Here is a 20,755-nt window from a genome sequence, read left to right on the forward strand (position 1 = left end):
CCCTCTGCAGAGGCATGCAGTACCGCTGTGAACGCTTCCGGATCATCTCCTGATCCCTCCTACCTGTACATAAGTTACCCACAATAAACACTTCACAACTGTACTTTAAGGAGTTGCCTGCTTAGTGTTTTGGTCTTCAAGTTTCTTCTCCGTTCAGGGGACATTATTCAATGTCTCTGCTTTCCAACATCAATCTGATTGGTCTAGATGTAACCCAATTAGTGAACAGGTATTGATTCATGGTAAGAACATGACCCATTCAGAGTAGGTTACATGCAATGAGATCTTTGCTTCACCTTCTAGAAGAGAGTCACCTCCAGGTTCTTCCCCTCTGGACTTGGATCTGAAAGCATGGAGCTCTGGAATGAGGAGAGGAGAGGCTGTTACAAGGGAGCTAAGAAATGGAGAGTGAGAAACACTAGTGGTGAGAAAGTGAGAAACAGGTGGTGTCACTTCCTTGGTAAACCCACAGACAGTCTGCTGTCTGAACCCGGGCTTATGAAAACCTATTCCTGGTACACGAACCAACAAAATCTCTTTTCAGGGGGTTTTAAGGCAGTCTGACTTGGGTTTTAATCTGTTACACATGACTCAAAGAATTCAAACCTTTTTACACATGGTCCATACGTAAACAAAATAATTCCTTTATTAGCAGCTTTGTTGTAGACAAAGCTGTCTATCTGAGGCAAGGTATCCCACCAAAGCTGGAAGTGGAGAGCATTCTTTCAAGAAAAACTCATGGAAATAAGTTTAAATATGTACTTAGGTTCATTTTGCTAATATTATCTTAGTTTCATAAGAGCAAGGATGGGCTTGTATACACAAAAGACCTATTTCCTCTGTCCACTGAGTGGGCCTTGCCTTGAAAGTCACAGACCCAAACAGGGGCACTTGTGAAAGATGGCTGGGAGCACCTGCTGAGCTTTATCTTATCTGTAATGGGCGTAACCAGAAAGGATCAGCACAGTGCTCACACAGCAAAGGTCACCAACAGACCTGCAGGGTGATAAGCAGCAGTAGCTTCAAGGGGAGTGACCTGCCCATTTTCCCAGCTGACATACTCGAAACAGAGGGGCCCAAATCTGGGGAGCGGAGATGACACACCTGAAGTGTTTGAGAGAGAGAGTGTTCAGATGGGCGTCTGTTAATCTATTAAGCCCTACAAGTGGGCTTTCAACCAAGTAATGCTACTGCTAAGCACTCTGATGCTGGGAGGGATTGCGGGCAGGAGGAGAAGGGGATGACACAGGATGAGATGGCTGGAGGCCATCACCGACTCGATGGGCGTGAGTCTGAGTGAACTCCCGGAGTTGGTGATGGAGAGGGAGGCCTGGCGTGCTGCGATTCATGGGGTCGCAAAGAGTCGGACACGACTGAGCGACTGAACTGAACTGAGTGTTAAACATTCTTTTCCTTTTGCTTTACCATTCCCATCATTCATCACCTTTGTCAAATGAGGAAGTAAGAAATGTGGAAGCTTTCTATAAAACTGTAAAGTGTTATTCAACATTGCTTTGCACTCTAAACGAGCTTTGCTTAGAGATGATTTGGGTTTCTCTCTCCCTCATGGGCTGTAATAAATTGAGAGAAAGGGACCATTTTAGGTCCATCTCCTCTTCTTGTTGTTGTTTTTTGTTTGTTTGTTTTAAGCAGTGCTGACATTATCAGTAAAGTCAGTAGGATGTGCTGGTTTTGATGTACCACTTTCTCAACAGGTTAGCTGTGTGTGCTGGTTTTGATGTACCACTTTCTCAACAGGTTAGCTGTGACAGTATCCACAAGGGTTATTTGGTTGATAGTCTAGCTAGTAGCTGTTCACATGGCTTCTCTTTCAAAGGGACAGAGGTCATGGCAGCCAAAATCCCACTCCCAGATCCACTTCTCACTGTTAGCATACTGTTAGTAACTAGAATTGCTTCTGAATTTCCTGTAATCACAGGACTTTAGGAAAACTGCAAGGGGCTCCGTGGTAACGGGCGGTGCCACTTCCTTGGTAAACCCATGGACAGAAGTCCTGGGAACACACTATCACACCACAGAATGCAGTATTAAGGACATCTCCTCGTTTCTCACAGTACAGCCTCTTTTCCACAATAACCAGACTGGAAAAATCAGAGGTCACTCTGCAAAACCCCTGCCCTCATCTCCTTTGCCTCTCGCCCTCTGCTGCCTCTCCCTTCTCCCCTGCCTCCTCTTCTGCACCGGGGATCTCTGAGCTCCGTCCACCACTCACTCCCACCCATTTCGTTCCAGCCAGTGCTGCCAGGAGCCGGAACTTTGGCTGACCACAACTTCTAACGCTTCCAAGTTTCTTTGTTGTTATCTACTTCTCGATACGTTGGGACCAGGCGAGCAACAAAACAAACAAGCAAACAAACAAAACACACACATATATACAGAAAACTGAGCTAAACAGAGTAAGCCACACATAAGGAAATGTAAGAATGCAGCAGATTAATTTCAAATGTACGATCCTGGTTTGAATTGTGTTAAGTAACTATACAATTGCTACATTATCCTAGTACGTAACAGTACAAGCTTCAAAAACATTTGAATCCTTCTAGACAAGTCACATTCAGCAAAGTTAAAGACAAACAGCTTCACTAACTTTCCTTCCTTTTTTGAAGCTGAACAAACCTTTTCTCCATGCCACATATGAAAGCATATCTGAAAGCCTCAATGCCAGTATATAATGTTCTAATAACTTTTCACTTTTTCTTTTCATAAAAAATTAAATATATATCTAGTAGAGTATATGTGCATAAAATGAGTAAAAATATATCATGAGATGTATTATCAGTCTTCTGAGATATAATAATAATCTGTTATTAACAGCAGCTGAGGACACAGCTACAGACAGAATTACGAGTCTCCTCAGTGGGTCTGCGTCTGGGCTTACTCTGCAAGCCTCCTGGCTTCAGGGCTTTTAGAGCTGAGCTCTTATGTTTTCAGTTCAGTTCAGTCACTCAGTTGTGTCCAACTCTTTGCAACCTCATGAATCGTAGCACACCAGGCCTCCCTGTCCATCACCATCTCCCGGAGTTCACTCAGACTCATGTCCATCGAGTCCGTGATGCCATCCAGCCATCTCATCCTCTGTCGTCCCCTTCTCCTCCTGCCCCCAATACCTCCCAGCATCAGAGTCTTTTCCAATGAGTCAACTCTGCATGAGGTGGCCAAAGTACTGGAGTTTCAGCTTTAGCATCATTCCTTCCAAAGAAATCCCAGGGTTGATCTGCTTCAGAATGGACTGGTTGGATCTCCTTGCAGTCCAAGGGACTCTCAAGAGTCTTCTCCAACATCACAGTTCAAAAGCATCAATTCTTCAGCACTCAGCCTTCTTCACAGTCCAACTCTCACATCCATACATGACCACAGGAAAAACCATAGCCTTGACTAGACGGACCTTAGTCGGCAAAGTAATGTCTGCTTTTGAATATGCTATCTGGGTTGGTCATAACTTTTCTTCCAAGGAGTAAGCGTCTTTTAATTTCATGGCTGCAGTCACCATCTGCAGTGATTTTGGAGCCCAAAAAAATAAAGTCTGACACTGTTTCCCCATCAATTTCCCATGAAGTGATGGGACCAGATGCCATGATCTTCATTTTCTGAATGTGAGCTTTAGGCCAACTTTTTCGCTCTCCTTTTCACTTTCATCAAGAGGCTTTTTAGTTCCTCTTCACTTTCTGCCATGAGGGTGATGTCATCTGCATATCTGAGGTTATTGATATTTCTCCTGGCAATCTTGATTCCAGCTTGTGTTTCATCCACTCCAGCGTTTCTCATGATGTACTCTGCATATAAGTTAAATAAGCAGGGCGACAATATACAGCCTTGACGTACTCCTTTTCCTATTTGGAACCAGTCTGTTGTTCCATGTCCAGTTCTAACTGTTGCTTCCTGACCTGCATACATATTTCTCAAGAGGCAGGTCAAGTGGTCTGGTATTCCCATCTCTCTCTGAATTTTCCACAGTTTATTGTGATCCACACAGTCAAAGGCTCTGGCATAGTCAATAAAGCAGAAATAGATGTTTTTCTGGAACTTTCTTGCTTTTTCCATGATCCAGCAGATGTTGGCAATTTGATCTCTGGTTCCTCTGCCTTTTCAAAAACCAGCTTGAACATCAGGGAGTTCACGGTTCACGTATTCCTGAAGCCTGGCTTGGAGAATTTTGAGCATTACTTTCCTAGCATGTGAGACGAGTGCAATTGTGTGGTAGTTTGAACATTCTTTGGCATTGCCTTTCTTTGGAATTGGAATGAAAACTGATCTTTTCCAGTCCTGTGGCCACTGCTGAGTTTTCCAAATTTGCTGGCATATTGAGTGCAGCACTTTCACAGCATCATCTTTCAGGATTTGAAACAGCTCAACTGGAATTCCATCACCTCCACTAGCTTTGTTCGTAGTGATGCTTTCTAAGGCCTACTTGACTTCACATTCCAAGATGTCTGGTTCTAGATTAGTGATCACATCATCATGACTATCTGGGTCATGAAGATCTTTTTGTACAGTTCTTCTGTGTATTCTTGCCACCTCTTCTTAATATCTTCTGCTTCTGTTAGGTCCAGACCATTTCTGTCCTTTATCGAGCCCATCTTGGCATGAAATGTTCCCTTGGTACCTAATTTTCTTGAAGAGATCTCTAGTCTTTCCCAATCTGTTCTTTTCCTCTATTTCTTTGCACTGATCGCCGAAGAAGGCTTTCTTATCTCTTCTTGCTATTCTTTGGAACTCTGCATTCAGATGCTTATATCTTTCCTTTTCTCCTTTGCTTTTGCCTCTCTTCTTTTCACAGCTATTTGTAAGGCCTCCCCAGACAGCCATTTTGCTTGTTTTGCATTTCTTTTCCATGGGGACGGTCTTGATCCCTGTGTCCTGTACAATGTCATGAAGCTCAGTCCATAGTTCATCAGGCACTCTATCTATCAGATCTAGGCCCTTAAATCTATTTCTCACTTCCACTGTGTATTCATAAGGGATTTGATTTAGGTCATACCTGAATGGTCTAGTGGTTTTCCCTACTTTCTTCAATTTAAGTCTGAATTTGGCAATAAGGAGTTCATGATCTGAGCCACAGTCAGCTCCTGGTCTTGTTTTTGTTGACTGTATAGAGCTTCTCCACCTTTGGCTGCAAAGAATATAATCAATCTGATTTTGGTGTTGACCATCTGGTGATGTCCGTGTGTACAGTCTTCTCTTGTGTTGTTGGAAGAGGGTGTTTGCTATGACCAGTGCATTTTCTTGGCAAAACTCTATTAGTCTTTGCCCTGCTTCATTCTGCATTCCAAGGCCAAATTTGCCTGTTACTCCAGGTGTTTCTTGACTTCCTACTTTTGCATTCCAGTTCCCTAGAATGCAAAGGACATCTTTTTTGGGTGTTAGTACTAAAATGTCTTGTAGGTCTTCATAAAACCGTTCAACTTCAGCTTCTTCAGCATTACTGGTTGGGGCATAAACTTGGATAACTGTGATATTGAATGCTTTGCCTTGGAGACGAACAGAGATCATTCTGTCGTTTTTGAGACTGCATCCAAGTACTGCATTTTGGACTCTTTTGTTGACCATGATGGCTACTCCATTTCTTCTGAGGGATTCCTGCCTACAGTAGTAGATATAATGGTCATCTGAGTTAAATTCACCCATTCCAATCCATTTTAGTTCGCTGATTCCTAGAATGTCGATGTTCACCCTTGCCATCTCTTGTTTGACCACTTCCAATTTGCCTTGAGTCATGGACCTGACATTCCAGGTTCCTATGCAATATTGCTCTTTACAGCATCGGATCTTGCTTCTATCACCAGTCACATCCACAACTGGGTATTGTTTTTGCTTTGGGTCCATCCCTTCATTCTTTCTGTATTTGTTTACTGTTATCTATACTTTGAATTAGGCCTGTAGGCATGGTTTTCCTGAAACCCTCTCCCTGTTCCACCTCCCCGCCTACCCTGGCAACTAACCATAACAACCCAAGGTATATTACCGCCTTCTGTAGTTGGTTCTGTGTTGACAGTATAGCGCACATTTTTCCATCAATTTTCAATACTGTACTCTTTGCACAACCATTTGCGACAAGAAAAGGAAAGAATCCAAGTAGCTGGGAAACTGGGATTGAGATTTTTAAAATTTAATAACTCATTTATAGTATGCAATACATTCATTGTTACTTAGTAGGTACTTAATAGGTTGCACAAAATACAGGCACTTAGATAGAAAAGAAAACAAGTCTGGCCTCACCCGTGGAGTCTATACTCTTACTGCAAGCCTTACTAGTCCCATCAAGCTCTGGGCCAGTTTGGAAGGATGGGAACACATAAAGCACGAAGGGCGTACTTAAAAGACCTGCTTCCAAACTGGAAGCTCCCGGACACTGGAGTTTTGCTTCCACTCTAACCCGGGCAATCACGTTGGAGGTGGTAGCTGAGAGGGAATGAAGCAGCAAGATTCAGATACTGCATGTGAAATGCTTAAACATAATATACTTTATAGGGAATGAGTCTACTCTGGGTCCAGTAGCAATTGTTCCTGTGCCGTGGCTGCTGTGATCTGCGGTGACGTGAACTCACAGGCAGGATGCTGTAACACCAGCAGCAAACCCACACGTGCAGCCTAAGCCGTCTGGCGGGATCTACTATTCATCTTCCCAGGCTTCATTGTGCGGAGGATTAATGTGTGGACTAGTGCTCAGAAGTTCTGTTCTGCTTAAGGGGCCCGACACCTCCTGGTCCTGAAGCCTCCAAGAAACTAAGAGGAATACGAGGATCTTATAAGTTCTATCACTGAAAGAATTCTTGTGAGTGAGGAAAGGAGAAATCAGAACCTTGAGAAACTTAATTCGTTATTTGGTCAAGAAATTGTCTTCTTTGCAATGATAACCAAGGACATCTATTTGTAGCCTTGTGACAAAAAATTTATTCCATCAGCACTGTGAAAACTACCGAATCACCCCACTGGTAGGTAGCAGCCCTTCTCCCTTTAATTTTCACTTTTACTTGAGGTAGATTCCCTAGACAAAGTCAGTGCCCTCTGAGACCAGCAAATGAAATTTCTGAACAGTAGCACATTTAGCCACCCAGTACAGTCAGGAAGAAAGCCATTTAATTGGGTCTTTGGCTCATCTTGACCCTAATCTCCAACAGGAAAGGCACAGCTAAGGAGACATTCTGCCCATGGACAGGGTAGGGAGAAATAAACCTCCTTCAAGTAGTATCACTCCATGTTAGCTACTCTGCACAAGTCTGCTCAGACTGAATTCTAGATTCACTAGTAGGCAAAGGAATGGGCTCATGCAACTATTCATGTTACCTAGTTGCCGAAACTGGCACTTCAAAAATGATAAACTAGTTAGTTTAAAAATAATTTTAACTTTTACTGTTCTTTTTCCTGGTTTTTTTTTTTTTAGTTCTCTTGATATGTCAAAACCAAAAAATAATCAGATTCATTATTTTAACTGATAGTTCACTTCAGACACACCCCTAACCCATTTTACTTCTCTTGCTCTCAAGCTTCATTACCTGTAAAACAGGTACAAGACCAGTTGATGTATTAAAAGTTCACTTCTAACTTTAAAATTATTGAACTGAGACTTCGAGAACTTGTGCTTACAAATGAAGCATTCTACACTTCATTAAGATTATGGGATGAAACATCACTTACTCTAGTTAAAAATGAAAATGAATATACTTATGTATACATTCTCATTCTGAATCAGAAATATAATTCCAATCAAAGGGAAATGATTAAGAATAATTTTAATAGACTGTAAAAATACATCTGCTCTAGTTATGATGGGGAAAAATTCTACAATGGCTATTTAAATGCAAAGTTCAACGCCTTCTGATAAATGAAGGATCCTAATTCAAAAGCAGAGACATTACTTTGCCAACAAAGGTCCGTCTAGTCAAGGCTATGGTTTTTCCAGTAGTCATGCATGGATGTGAGAGTTGGACTGTGAAGAAAGCTGAGTGCCAAAGAATTGATGCTTTTGAGCTGTGATGTTGGAGAAGACTCTTGAGAGTCCCTTGGACTGCAAGGAGATCCAACCAGTCCATTCTAAAGGAGATCAGTCCTGGGTGTTCTTTGGAAGGAATGATGCTAAAGCTGAAACTCAAGTACTTTGGCCACCTTATACAAAGAGTTGACTCATTGGAAAAGACTCTGATGCTGGGAAGGATTGAGGGCAGGAGGAGAAGGGGACAACAGAGGATGAGATGGCTGGATGGCATCACCGACTCAACGGACGGGAGTTTGAGTGAACTCTGGGAATTGGTGATGGACAGGGAGGCCTGGTGTGCTGCAATTCATGGGGTCACAAAGAGTCGGACATGGAGAGCAACTGAAGTGAAGTGAAAGGATACATATGGTGATAGAGTATTATATGATTGGATATCTAAAACTAAATTAATAATTTGGCATATATTTACACTGAAGGGCTTTCCTGGTGGCTCAGCTGGTAAAGAATCCGCCTGCAATGCAGGAAACCTGGGTTAGGACAACCTCCTGGAAAAGGGCCCAGCTACCCACTCCAGTATTCTGGCCTGGAGAATTCCATGGGCTGTATAGTTCATGGGGTCGCAAAGAGTTGGACACGACTGAGCGACTTTCACTACACTGATAAAATCAAAAGCCATCTGTGAAAACTGGACTGGAATCAAGAAACAGACTTGATCATAATATTTAGAAGTTTAAAACTATTTAGGCCTTCATTGTTCAGGGGAAAACTGAAACTAACAGGCAGTTCCTTAAGCTGAACCGGGTTTAAAGGGCTTGATTGTACATGTAAGGTGTTCGGGTTTTCTGTGTATCTGTCATACAGATATGAACTTTGGAGTTCACATCCTGAAAAGAAGCTCCTATCTACCCTAATGTATGTAACATAATCCAGCAGCGGGATGGCGCATGGCAAGTGCTCAACAGATCATTTGTTTTCTTCTCTTTCTTCCTCTATCAGTAGATGTAAACTACCAGGGTGAAAAAAAAAAAAATGACCTGTTAAAATAGTGAAGAAGAATCAAAAGAGTTTAAGTAGGAGCTGAAAGAAACACCCACTGCTCTGTTGTCAGACACCCGTCTTCCTTGGGTGTTTAACTTTAACCACATCAAACAGAAGCACCTGTGAATGTTTGTCTATTACATATTCTTTCACAGAGAAATGAAGCACAATAACAGCACTAAAATGAATAAAACTCTTTCTTTAAAGTCATGTATTTACAACAGCTTGCACACATGTCAAAGACTTTTCAAAACAAAAATGTCTACTTTTTAGAACAGAAAAATTGTGTTCTATTTCCAAATGAACTAGTAATGTTAGATCCTCATGAAAGAAAATTATAAATTATATAATCAGTGTGCATTACATGATAGCTTGGGAAAAGAGAAGGCCTCAGGAGACACCTTTTTGTTTTGCTTAGATAAATACACTGAGCTTCAGGTGTTCTGAGTGTCTTGGTACTATGGTGAGAGGGGACATAAACATATAAAATTGACTTTCCAGGTAAATGATGAAATGTGATCTATATTAACATAATGCTTTTTCAGAGAACTTTATGAAAAGTATATAAATATGTTTATACACAGTGTTCACAAATGATGTAGAAGTTTAGGGAATGTTCCTTTTTTCCTACTCCAATATATACTGAAATATCAATGCAGAGTCCCTCAATAACACAAAAGGGACCTATAGCCAAGTACACAGTGGAGAGAGAGGCTTGGGAGGAAGCTGTGAAATTTTAAGGGAAAATGCACCACAGACTCACTCCATTTTAAAGCTTAAAAGGACTTTAGAGATAAATACTTCAGGGATTCAATCAATATTTCATCAACAGAATTTCATTTTTAAAGGTTATCTTTGGTATGTTTAAAATCTTTTATTAGACTTAACGTATACCCTAAAATGTGTTAATATACCACATTTTAACACCCTGTAGTCTATCAATATGTTGCCTCGTGTTGCCAAGTTAACTAGTTTTTGTGTAGAACTCAAAAAAATAAAAAGTTCTTCCATTATCTCTGACTTATTGAACAAAGTCATATTATCTCTTATCTTCAAGACTCAGGATTTTCTTGATACCGTGAATCCAAAATATGTATTAACAGAAGTAAACTGGATGAGGGGTAAAGAGAAATAGTTCTCTTAAATTTCTGGATGAGAAAATGTGAAGGGCCATCACTTCTTTTTTTTTAAGTATAGTTGATTTATAATGTATTAGTTTCTAATGTACAGCAAAGTGATTCAGTTACACATTGTATGGTTTTCATTGTGGTTTACTGAAAGATACTGAATGTAGTTCTCTGCGCTATACACTAGGACCTTGCTGTTGATCTATTTTACGTTTAGCAGTTTGTATCTGCTGATCCCAAACTCCTCGTTTGTCCCTCCCCCCAAACCTCTTCCCCCTTTGGTAATCGTAAGCTTGTTTCCTATGTCTGTTAATCTGTTTCTGTTTCATAAATAAGTTCACTTGTGTCATATTTTAGATCCTACATACAAGTGGTATCATGTGGTATGTGTCTTTCTCTGTTTAACTTACTTCAGTTAGCATGATAATCTCTAGGTCCATTCACGTTGCGGCAAATGGCATTATTTCATTCTTTTTTATGGCTGAGTAGTATTTCATTGTGCATATATACCATTCCTTCTTTATTTAAAAAAATGTATTTATTTAACCGCATCAGGTCTTAGTTGCGGCATGAGGGCTTAGGTGCCCTGCGCCATGTGGGATCTTAGTTCCCCTACCAGGGATCAAATCCACATCCCACGCATTGCAGGATGGATTTTTAACCACTGGGCCACCAGGGAAGCCCCTACTACATCTTCTTTATCCATTCAGCTGTCAGGAGACATTTAGGTTGCTTCCATGTCTGGGCTATTGTAAATAGTGCTGCTATGAACACAGGGGTGCCTGTATCTTTTTGAATTATAGTTTTGTCCAGATGTATGCCTAGGAGTACCCACTCCAGTGTTCTTGCCTGGAGTATCCCAGGGAGGGGGGAGCCTGGTGGGCTGCTGTCTACAGGGCTGCACAGAGTCGGACAGGACTGAAGCGACTTGGCGGCAGCAGCAACATGCCTAGGAGTAGGATTGCTGGGTCATATGACAACTCTGCTTTTGATTTTTAAAGGAACCTCCACGCTGTTTTCCACAGTGGCTGTACCAATTTACATTTCCACCAACAGTGTAGGAGGGTTCCCTTTTCTCCACACTCTCCCCAGCATTTATTTGTAAACCTGTTAATGATGACCACCTCTAACAATGAAGTGGTACCTCACTGTAGTTTTGATTTGCATTTCTCTAACAATAAGCAATGATGAGTATATTTTCGTTTTCCTGTTGGTCATCTGTATATCTCTGGAGAAATAAGACAGCAACCTTGCTTGTAATAACATTAGAGACTTTACATTTTTCTGACTTGCCAGGTCTTTTGATTTCTTTTAGGTACCACAAAACCAGGTACAAAAGAATCCTAAATCAAGGAATGTTTAAATAAAATTTCAACGGCAGCCTACAGACCTGTTTTATAGATTCCTAGGTCCAGATCAAGGTAGCAAGATGCTAGTTGGCATACTGGTGCCTCCACAGTTCTCAAATCAGTGCTAACAGCTGAAATTTCTAAAGGAAAGAGAATTCAGGATTTCTGGAGAGAAATTAGTAACAGGAAACGGTTTATACTGCCAGCAACAGAAGCAGAATCTGTTTTTCAAGTTTCATGCTCACTTAGCAGGTGATCTATGAGCCCTCTGAGAAAGGAGATGTGTGGCTGGGGATACACGCCTGGAGCTAGAGACTCTGAGGAGCAGACCACCTTGCTAGTATGAGGAAGGACCTGTATTTCCGCTTTGACTCTCAAGGATAAAACTAGGAGAAAGGTTTGCTTATCTTCCTTCAAGAAGTATGTGTCGTGTGTGTGTGTGTGTGTGAGAGAGAGAGAGAGAGAGAGAGAGACAGAGAGAGACAGAGAGAGACAGAGAGAGACAGAAAAAGGGAGAGGGGAAGGGACAGAGAATGTGAGTATGCAAGCCCTGGGGTGGGGATGCTTTGGAATCAAAGTGAAGGCCTGAATATAAAGAATTTTCAAATTATTACCTGCATAAGAAATCAGATACTACTAGTCATTCAGAGTCAGCAGTCAGGCTGGCTGCCTAAGAATCACTTCTAAAAACTCTGAGTCCTGGGCTCATCTCCAGGATTAGGTAGAACTGCAGTCAGGGTTAGGAACCAAAGGCCATGAATCACAACTCCTTCCAGTTCCTTAAACCCTTTAACTTCTTCACAACTGGTTTATTTTACGAGCTCCCCAAAATGATGAGAAACATTTTTGAGGCTATCCTTAGAAAACTGGGGGAAATGCATCTTATTCTGAAGCCAGTTTTTGAGACAAAGGGCTCTGTGTAAAGTTAGGAACGTGCTGAATTATTGGATTTGTCGTAAGGGAGCGAGTGACCCTGGGAAGCCCTGGTTAGGGGCCTGGTGACAGTAATCCTGTTTGATTTTTGACTGGTTATTACAGAATTACCATTTCTGTTTTGTACCTCTTTTCCTCATATATTGTCCCCAGCTGGTCTAAGACAGGGACACTGGGGGAAAATGAGGGAAGGCTGCAGTAGAGGAGGGTAACAGCATTAGTTACGTCCACTTTTCATAAATGTGTGCTGGCCTTTCCAACAACTCTGCAATCGACTGCTGACTGAAGACTGCATTCTCCTCAGTTTTCTGAAGGTTTATTCCATCAAATGAAGTGTATCAGTCTCCATTAATAAAGCTTTATTCTAGTATCTAGTATTTATTTTTAGAAAGTATGGGAAACTAATCAAATCATGCCTGAAAAGAAAGGAAAAATATCATTCTCCCTTGTGTGCTAAGTTGCTTCAGCCATGTCCGACTCTTTGCGACCCTATGGACCATAGCCCACCAGGCTTCTCTGTCCATGGGATTTCCCAGGCAAGAATATTTGAGTAGGTTACCATTTCCTCCTCCAGAGGATCTTCCCAACCCAGGGATGGAACCGGTGATTCTTACATCTCCTGCGGTGGCAGGCAAGTCTTTTACCATTAGCGCTACTTGGGAAGCCATTTCCCTTTTATGACACTTAAAAAAATCTACCTTACCAATTTTTATTTGCAGGTTGAGTTTTTACATGAAGTCGCATTATTGAAGCCTTGGCTGTCTTGTGATGAATTTTTCATATGTATTCTCTGCCATACTATTGTTAAAATGAACTGCTGCTACTGTGAGATGGGTTTTAACTGATCTATTATAGGTTTCTTTCAGATGGCACTACTTTATGGACATTCAAGCATTCGCTGCTATTGTTTGGGCCTCGTGGATAACGTACAGATTTAAAAACAAATCTTATTGCTGATATGTCCATTTCTTTCCCTGCACTTTTTTATATCTGGGATGTAGTCAAACTTATCTGATTTAATATGCATTTTTTAAAATGCCATGACTATTAAATACCTTGTTTACATACAGGTGAAATAAATTTATTCCAACAAAAAGAAATCTACCTAAAATAAGTACATCATAGATTCACAGAGAAAGGAGCTGTGAGGAAAGGGTTATTCTTTTAGAAATTAAGTTAAATGGAGTTTAAATGGAGTGCTGTGAACAAGCAGAAAATAATTTTTGGTGGGAATGTAGGAAAACTGGAACCCTTGTACACAGCTGGTAGGAATGTAAAATGATTCAGTTGTTGTGGAAAACATATGGCTATTCCTCAAAAAAAGTAAATAAATAATATATATTAGTAATATAGCAATTCACTCCTTGGTATATATCCAAAAGAACTGAAAACAGGTACATACAAATATATGTATACACCTGTTAATAGTAGCACTGTCCAATAGCCAGAAAGTGGAACCCCAAATGTCAATCAAAGAATGAATAAACAAATAAATAAACAAATTCCATTATATATATAATGGAAGCCATGAAAAGGGATGAAGTGCTGACAGATGTTACAGTGCAGACAATCCTTGAGAGCACTGTGCTAAGTGGAAGATGTCAGACACAAAAGGTCACAGATACTAGGATTCCATTTATGTAACACATTCAGAATAGGCAGATCCACCAGACAGGAAGCAGACCGGGAGTTCCCACAGATAGGAGGGAGTGGAGAACGGGAAGTCACTGCTGAATGGGTATGGGTTTCTTTTTGAGGTGATGGAACTCTTTTGGAACAGAGGTGGTGATTGTACAACATTATGAACGTACTGAATGCCACTGAACTATTCACTTTAAAATGGTTATCTGAACAGTAGGTGAATTTAACCTGAATGAAAAAAAAAAAAAGACAAGTGAAATGCCTTCTCAGTGGATTAGGGTGTCATTTTCCACAACTAAGAAATAGGTTTTGGTCTGCACATACCTGGAAGATGAGGTTGATGTTGTTGAGGTACCAAGTTTGGGTCTGGAGGCATGGGTAGTTCCTCAGAAACATACTTTAAAAGTTCTTTTCCCTGGTATGTTATCTGCACATAAGTAAACACAGAATTTCAAAATCATACAAAATCACAAGAAGAAAATGCACCTATCTCTTGCAAATTGTAACTCCAGTAGAGTACTCACTGTTGTATACTGTGTATTGGCAAACTCACAGCCAAATGTGGGCTGCCCTCTTTTCTGTGACTAAAGTTTTATTAGAACACACTGATACCATTCATTTACTTAACATCTATGGCTGTTTTTATGCTACAAAAGGATCAAGTAGTTTTGACAGAGATCTATGCTCACAAAGCCTGAAATGTTTCTTATCTGTCTCTTTATGGAGAAAACTGTTGATCTCTGATGTATATCATTAATTCTCTCATACATTCATTTACTCAACAAATATTAATTCAGTACCTGCTACTTTGCAACATAAAAAAAGTAGTGTTGCATTAATAAAATTAAGCCATAAAAGTAAAATGGTACTTTTCAAGAAAGCAGACAGGCAACTGATTAGATTAACAGCATGTCAGGTCTAAACATCAACGTTTCCTCTCCCCCCCACCTCCACCCTTGGTTTGCTTGTAAACTTAGCTATTGTTTATCAGCCCCAAAGTTCAGAGCTTAGAAATACATACATAAAAATGGGCTAGACTGAGGCAGACTGGCAAATACCTGCCAGAACTGTTTGAGCCCAAGAGTCTTTGCTTTCTCCAGACTGAGTTCTAAAGCAAGTAAGGTAAGGTAAAGTCGCTCAGTCGTGTCCGACTCTTTGCGACCCCATGGGCTGTTACCTACCAGGCTCCTCTGTCCATGGGATTTTCCAGGCAATAGTACTGGAGTCGATTGCCATTTCCTTCTCCAGGGTATCTTCCCGACCCAGGGATCGAAAGCAGTCTGATAACATAATCCCAGAAGCTAGGTTCACTATGGTTAACCCAGCAAGCCTTGGCTTGATAACCCCTTCCTCCAGGATGCTCACCCAGAGATGCTCAAGTAATGACCTTCCTACAGGACCCCATAACCTCTGTGCTTATATTTCTGTCAAGCACTAAACCCACTTAAATGAAATTATGTATTAATGTGTCTGTTTTCACTAAGGATCTGTATCATACTAAGTTTTATTTTCTAGCACTTCACATAGTGCCTGACAATATAGGGAAAAAGCTCTGAAGTCCCAGATCTTAATCAGGATTCTTAAATTCTTTGAGTACCTCCAGATTTTTAAGTTGTGGGGAGTAAAAGGGATAGTACTTATGAGAAATATCCCTTTGGCATACTGTCGAGCACACCCTCGGTGCTCAAAATGTGCTTGTTACTGAAGGGAGCAAGGGCGGCCTAAGGAGCATGGAATGGTTAGGCAGACTTAGAGCTCAATCCTATGACCAAACAGAGCCTCACGTGTTAATGGAACAGATCTGGCCTACTCAGCATGTTAAACCCTCCTTACCTGCAATGGAAGAAGATGCGCTGAGGCCACTAAATGCCTTCTGTCATTGCTCCAAATAATAAACAGGTGAAAACAATGGATTTTGACCATTTATCCAAAAAAAGAAGAATGTACCTTTAAAGTGCACGTGAAATCATATCAAGCATCTTTTCTAACCACAATATTAAGTGACTAGAAATCAGCTGCTAAAAAGAAGAAAAAGAACAAGTGCAAAACACACAGACAACTGGAAGCTAAACAACATGCTACTAACCAACCAACAGTTCACTGAAGAAATGAAAGAGGAATAAAAAACACCTAGAGACAAGAGAAAATAAAGTCACAGTGATCCGAAATCTATGGGATACAGAAAAAGCATTTCTAAGAGGCAAGTTTATAGTGATACAAGCTTACCTCAGGAAAAAGAAAAAACTCAAACAACCTACCTTACACCTAAAGGAACCAGAGAACAAAGAAATAGAGACAAAAAAAAAAAAAACAGAAAAGATCAACAAAACTAAAACCTGGTTCTTTGAAAAGATACACAAAATTGATAAACCTTTAGTCAGACTCACAAAGAAAAACAGGGAGAGGGCCCAAGTCAATCAAATTAGAAATGAAAGAGAAGTTGTCACCAACACCACAGAAATACCAAGGATCTTAAGAGACTACTACAGACAACTACATGCCAAGAAAATGTACAACCTAGAAGAAATGGACAAGTTCTTACAAATGTACAGTCTCCCCAAACTGAACTGGAAATAAATACAAAATCTGAATAGGCCAATTACCAGTGATGAGACAGAATCAGTAATTTAAGAATTCCCAGCAGGGGGACTTTACCGGTTGTCCAGTGGCTGGGACTCCATGCTCCCAATGCAGCGGGCTTGGGCGTGATCCCGGGCCGGGGAACTGGAGTCCACGTGCCACGAGTAAGGCACTGCGTGCCACAATTAAGACCCGACGTGGGCAAATAAGTAAACAAACATTTAAAAACCCCACGAAACTCCCAACAAGGATTTCCCTGGTGGTCCAGTGGGTAAGGGTCCATGCTCCCAATGCAGGAGGCCCATGTTAATATCAACTAGCCTGGACACTAGATCCTACATGCCACAACTAAGAATTCACAGGCCACAACTAAAGACCCCACAGGCAGCAGCTAAAGGGCAAAGATCCTGCGAGTCATAACTAAGCCCTGGTGCAGCCAAATATGTAAATGTTAAAACAACAAACAAACAAACTCCCAACAAACAGAAGTACAGAACCAGAGAGCTTTGCAGGTGAATCTTACCAAACATTTAGAGAAGAGTGAGCCCCTATCCTTCTCCAACTATTCCAAAAAACTGCAGAGGAAGGAACACTTTTGAACTCATTCTAGAAGGCCAGCATCACCCTGATACCAAAACCAGACAGGATATCACAAAAAAAGTCCCATAAATTACAGGCCAGTATCTGTGATGAACACAGACACACAGATCCTAAACAAAACATTAGCAAACAGGATCCAGCAACATATTAAGAGGATCGCAAATCATGATCAAGTGGGATTTATCCTGGAGTTGCAAGGATATTTCAGTGTCTGCAAACTGATCACTGTGATACACCACATTAACAAACTGAAGAATAAAAATCATACAGTCATCTCAATAGATGAGACAAAGATTTTGACAAAATTCAATATCCATTTATGATTTTAAAAAAATACTCCAGAAAGGGGGCAAAGAGAGAATATGCCTCAACATAACAAAGGCCATTTATGACAAACCCATAATTAACATCATAGTCATGGTGAAAAGCTGAAAGCATTTCCTCTAAGATCACAAACAAGACAAGGATGACCACTCTTGCCACTTTTATTCACGTAGTATTGGAATTTCTAGCCACAATAATCAGGCAAGAAAAAGAAATAAAGGGCATCCCAATTGTAGAGATATAAGTAAAACTGCCACTGTTCACAGAAGACATGATACTATATATAGAAAACACTAAAAACACCACCAGAAAACTACCAGAGCTCATCAGTGAATTCAGAAAAGTTGCTGGATACAAAATTAATATACAGAAACCTGTTGTATTTTTGTATGTTAACAATGAACTATCAGAGAGAGCTAAGGAAATAATCCTGTTTACCACTGCATCAGAAAGAATAAAATACCTAGGAATAAATCTACCTAAGGAGGCAAAAGTCCTGTACATGGAAAACTGTAAGACACTGATTGAAAAGAAACTGAAAACGACACAAATAAATAGAGAGATATACTGTGTTCTCGGGCTGGGATAATTAATATTGGTAAAATACAACACTAGCCAAGGCAATCTACAGATTCACTGCAATCCCTATCAAGATACCAATGGCATGGAACTAGAATAAATAGTTTTAAAATGTGTATGGAAACACAAAAAACCCTGAATAGTTACAGCAATCTTGAGAAAAGACTCTGATGCTGGGAGGGATTGGGGCAGGAGGAGAAGGGACGACCGAGGATGAGATGGTTGGATGGCATCACGGACTCGATGGCCTGAGTCTGAGTGAACTCCGGGAGTTGGTGATGGACAGGGAGGCCTGGCGTGCTGCGATTCATGGGGTCGCAAAGAGTCAGACACAACTGAGCGACTGAACTGAACTGAACTGAGAAAGAAGAATAGAGCTCAAGGAATCATACTCTCTGACTTCAGATTGTACTACAAAGCTGCTGTAATCAAAACAGTCTTGAACAGGCACAGAAACAGACACACACGTCAACAGAACAGAATACAGAGCCCAGCAGTAAACCCATGCACTTACAGTCAGTTAATCTCTGACAAAGGAGCCAAGAATATACAATGAAGAAAAGACAGTCTCTTTACTAAGAGGTGCTGGGAAAACTGGACAGCAACATGTAAAAAAAATGAAATTAGAGCATTTCTCACACCATATACAAAAAGTACACTCTAAATGAATTAAAAACCTAATGTAAGACTGGAAATCAAAATTCCCAGAAGAAAACACAGGCAGAACACTCTCTGACATAAATTAGAGCAATATTGTTTTGGATCTGTTTCCTAAGGCAAAGGAAACAAAATAAAAAATAAACAGGACCTAATTAAACTTAAAAGCTTTTATACAGCAAAGGAAACCACTGACAAAATGAAAACACTGAAGGGGAGAAAATACTTGCAAATGATACGACCCATAAGGGGTTAATATACAAAATGTATAAATAGCTCATACAACTCAGTATCAAAAAACAGCCTGGTCAAAAAATGGGCAGAAGACCTGAATAGAAAATTTCCCAAAAAAGAGACATACAGATGGCCAACAGTCACATGAAAAGATGTTCCACACTGCTAATCATAAGAAAAATGCAAATCAAAGCCACACTGAGGTATTACCTCACACCTGATGATGTCAGAATGGCCATCATCAAAAAGAACACAAATAACAAATGTTGCCAAGGCTGTGGAGAAAGGGGAACTTTTCTACACTGTTGGTGGGAACAAAAACTGGTGTAACCACAATGGAAAACAGTATGGAGGTTTCTCAAAAACTTAAAACTACCATATGATCCAGCAATTCTGCTCCTGGGTATACATCCAAAAACAAAAACACTAATTCAAAAAAGGTGAACGTGCACTTCAGTGATCAAAGAAACACTGTTCACAGCTGCCAAGGCATAGAAACGACCTAAGTGTTCATCAGGGATTCCCTGGTGGCTCAGCTGGTGAAGAGTCCGCCTGCAGTGCAGGAGACCCCAGTTCGATTCCTGGGACGGGAAGATCTGCTGGAGAAGGGATAGGCTACCCACTCCAGTATTCTTGGGCTTCCTTTGTGGCTCAGCTGGTAAAGAATCTGCCTGCAATGCAGGAGACCTGGGTTCGATCCCTGGGTTGGGAAGATCCCCTGGAGAAAGGAAAGGTTACCCACTCCAGTATTCTGGCCTCGAGAATTCCATGGACTGTATAGTCCATGGGGTCATAAAGAGTCGGACACGACTGAGCAATGTTCACTTTCACTTTAAGTGTCCATCAACAAATGAACAGATAGAGAAGATGTGGTGTAAATGTACAATGGAATACTACTCAGCCATAAAAATGTATGAAATCTTGCCATTTGCAACAACATGGATGGACCTGGAGGGTTTATGGTATGTGAAATAAAAAACACAGAAAAAGACAAATATTCTGTTATTACATGGGGAATCAAAAAATAAAATAAATGAATATAACAAAATAGAAACAGACATAGATAAAGAGAACAGACTAGTGGCAACCAGCGTGGAGAGGGAAGACCAGAGGGGCAAGAGAGGGGCAGGAGACTAAGAGGTACAGGTGACCACATATGAGATAAATAAGCTCTGGGGATACATTCTGCAGCGCAGGGAACACAGCGAATATTCCACAATAAATCTGCATTAAGTATAACATAAACACGGTGAACCGCTATGTTGTGCCGCTGCAACTGACTATGCCTCAAAAATATCAATGTTTATCTGCAAGCATGTAAAAAGAAGAAAGACTGGGTTCGTTCACATTATCGTCCTGATGATATCCAACACACGCTATGCCCTTATCAACGTGTAGGCTCAGTATGTTTTCACCTCTATCTCAAAATTTAAAGTATATTTTTAATCAGTTAGTGGTGGGTAGACTTAGGGGTCCTGAGTCCCCTGTAAGCCCCAGACATATCACTAGGGATAATTCACACATTCAAAGAACACAGCTTTTAAGAAAATACATTGAGTTAAAAGGCAGGAGTGATTTAATGGACAGAGATAACAAGGAACAGGCCTCAGACGGAATCGGCACTAGGTCACTCCAGGAGACTGCAGCAGCGAGAGGAGCGTGTGCTCCCTGGCGGGGTGAGCAGGAGGACTCCCCAGGCGAGGCCGTGCATCAGCTCAGCTGCCTGGGTAGGCCTGAGT

The 20,755-nt window shown here is 40.9% G+C and overlaps 2 protein-coding genes across 5 annotated transcripts in view; one reads left to right on the plus strand and one right to left on the minus strand.

Moving 5' to 3' along the window:
- Positions 1-20,755, plus strand: part of LOC105615606 (collagen alpha-1(I) chain-like) — a 102,146-nt gene that overhangs the window by 13,351 nt on the left and 68,040 nt on the right. The window lies entirely within an intron of this gene.
- The window catches only part of ANKRD31 (ankyrin repeat domain 31), a 132,833-nt gene that overhangs the window by 1,739 nt on the left and 110,339 nt on the right, over positions 1-20,755 (minus strand). Inside the window, exons 25-26 of the mRNA XM_060418743.1 lie at positions 14,367-14,469; positions 297-359 (exon numbers count right to left, since the gene is read on the minus strand). Coding sequence (XP_060274726.1) covers positions 297-359; positions 14,367-14,469 — 166 coding nt within the window. The remainder of the gene's footprint in view (positions 1-296; positions 360-14,366; positions 14,470-20,755) is intronic.

Source organism: Ovis aries, chromosome 7 (assembly GCF_016772045.2).
Source record: "Ovis aries strain OAR_USU_Benz2616 breed Rambouillet chromosome 7, ARS-UI_Ramb_v3.0, whole genome shotgun sequence".
NCBI lineage: Eukaryota > Metazoa > Chordata > Mammalia > Artiodactyla > Bovidae > Ovis > Ovis aries.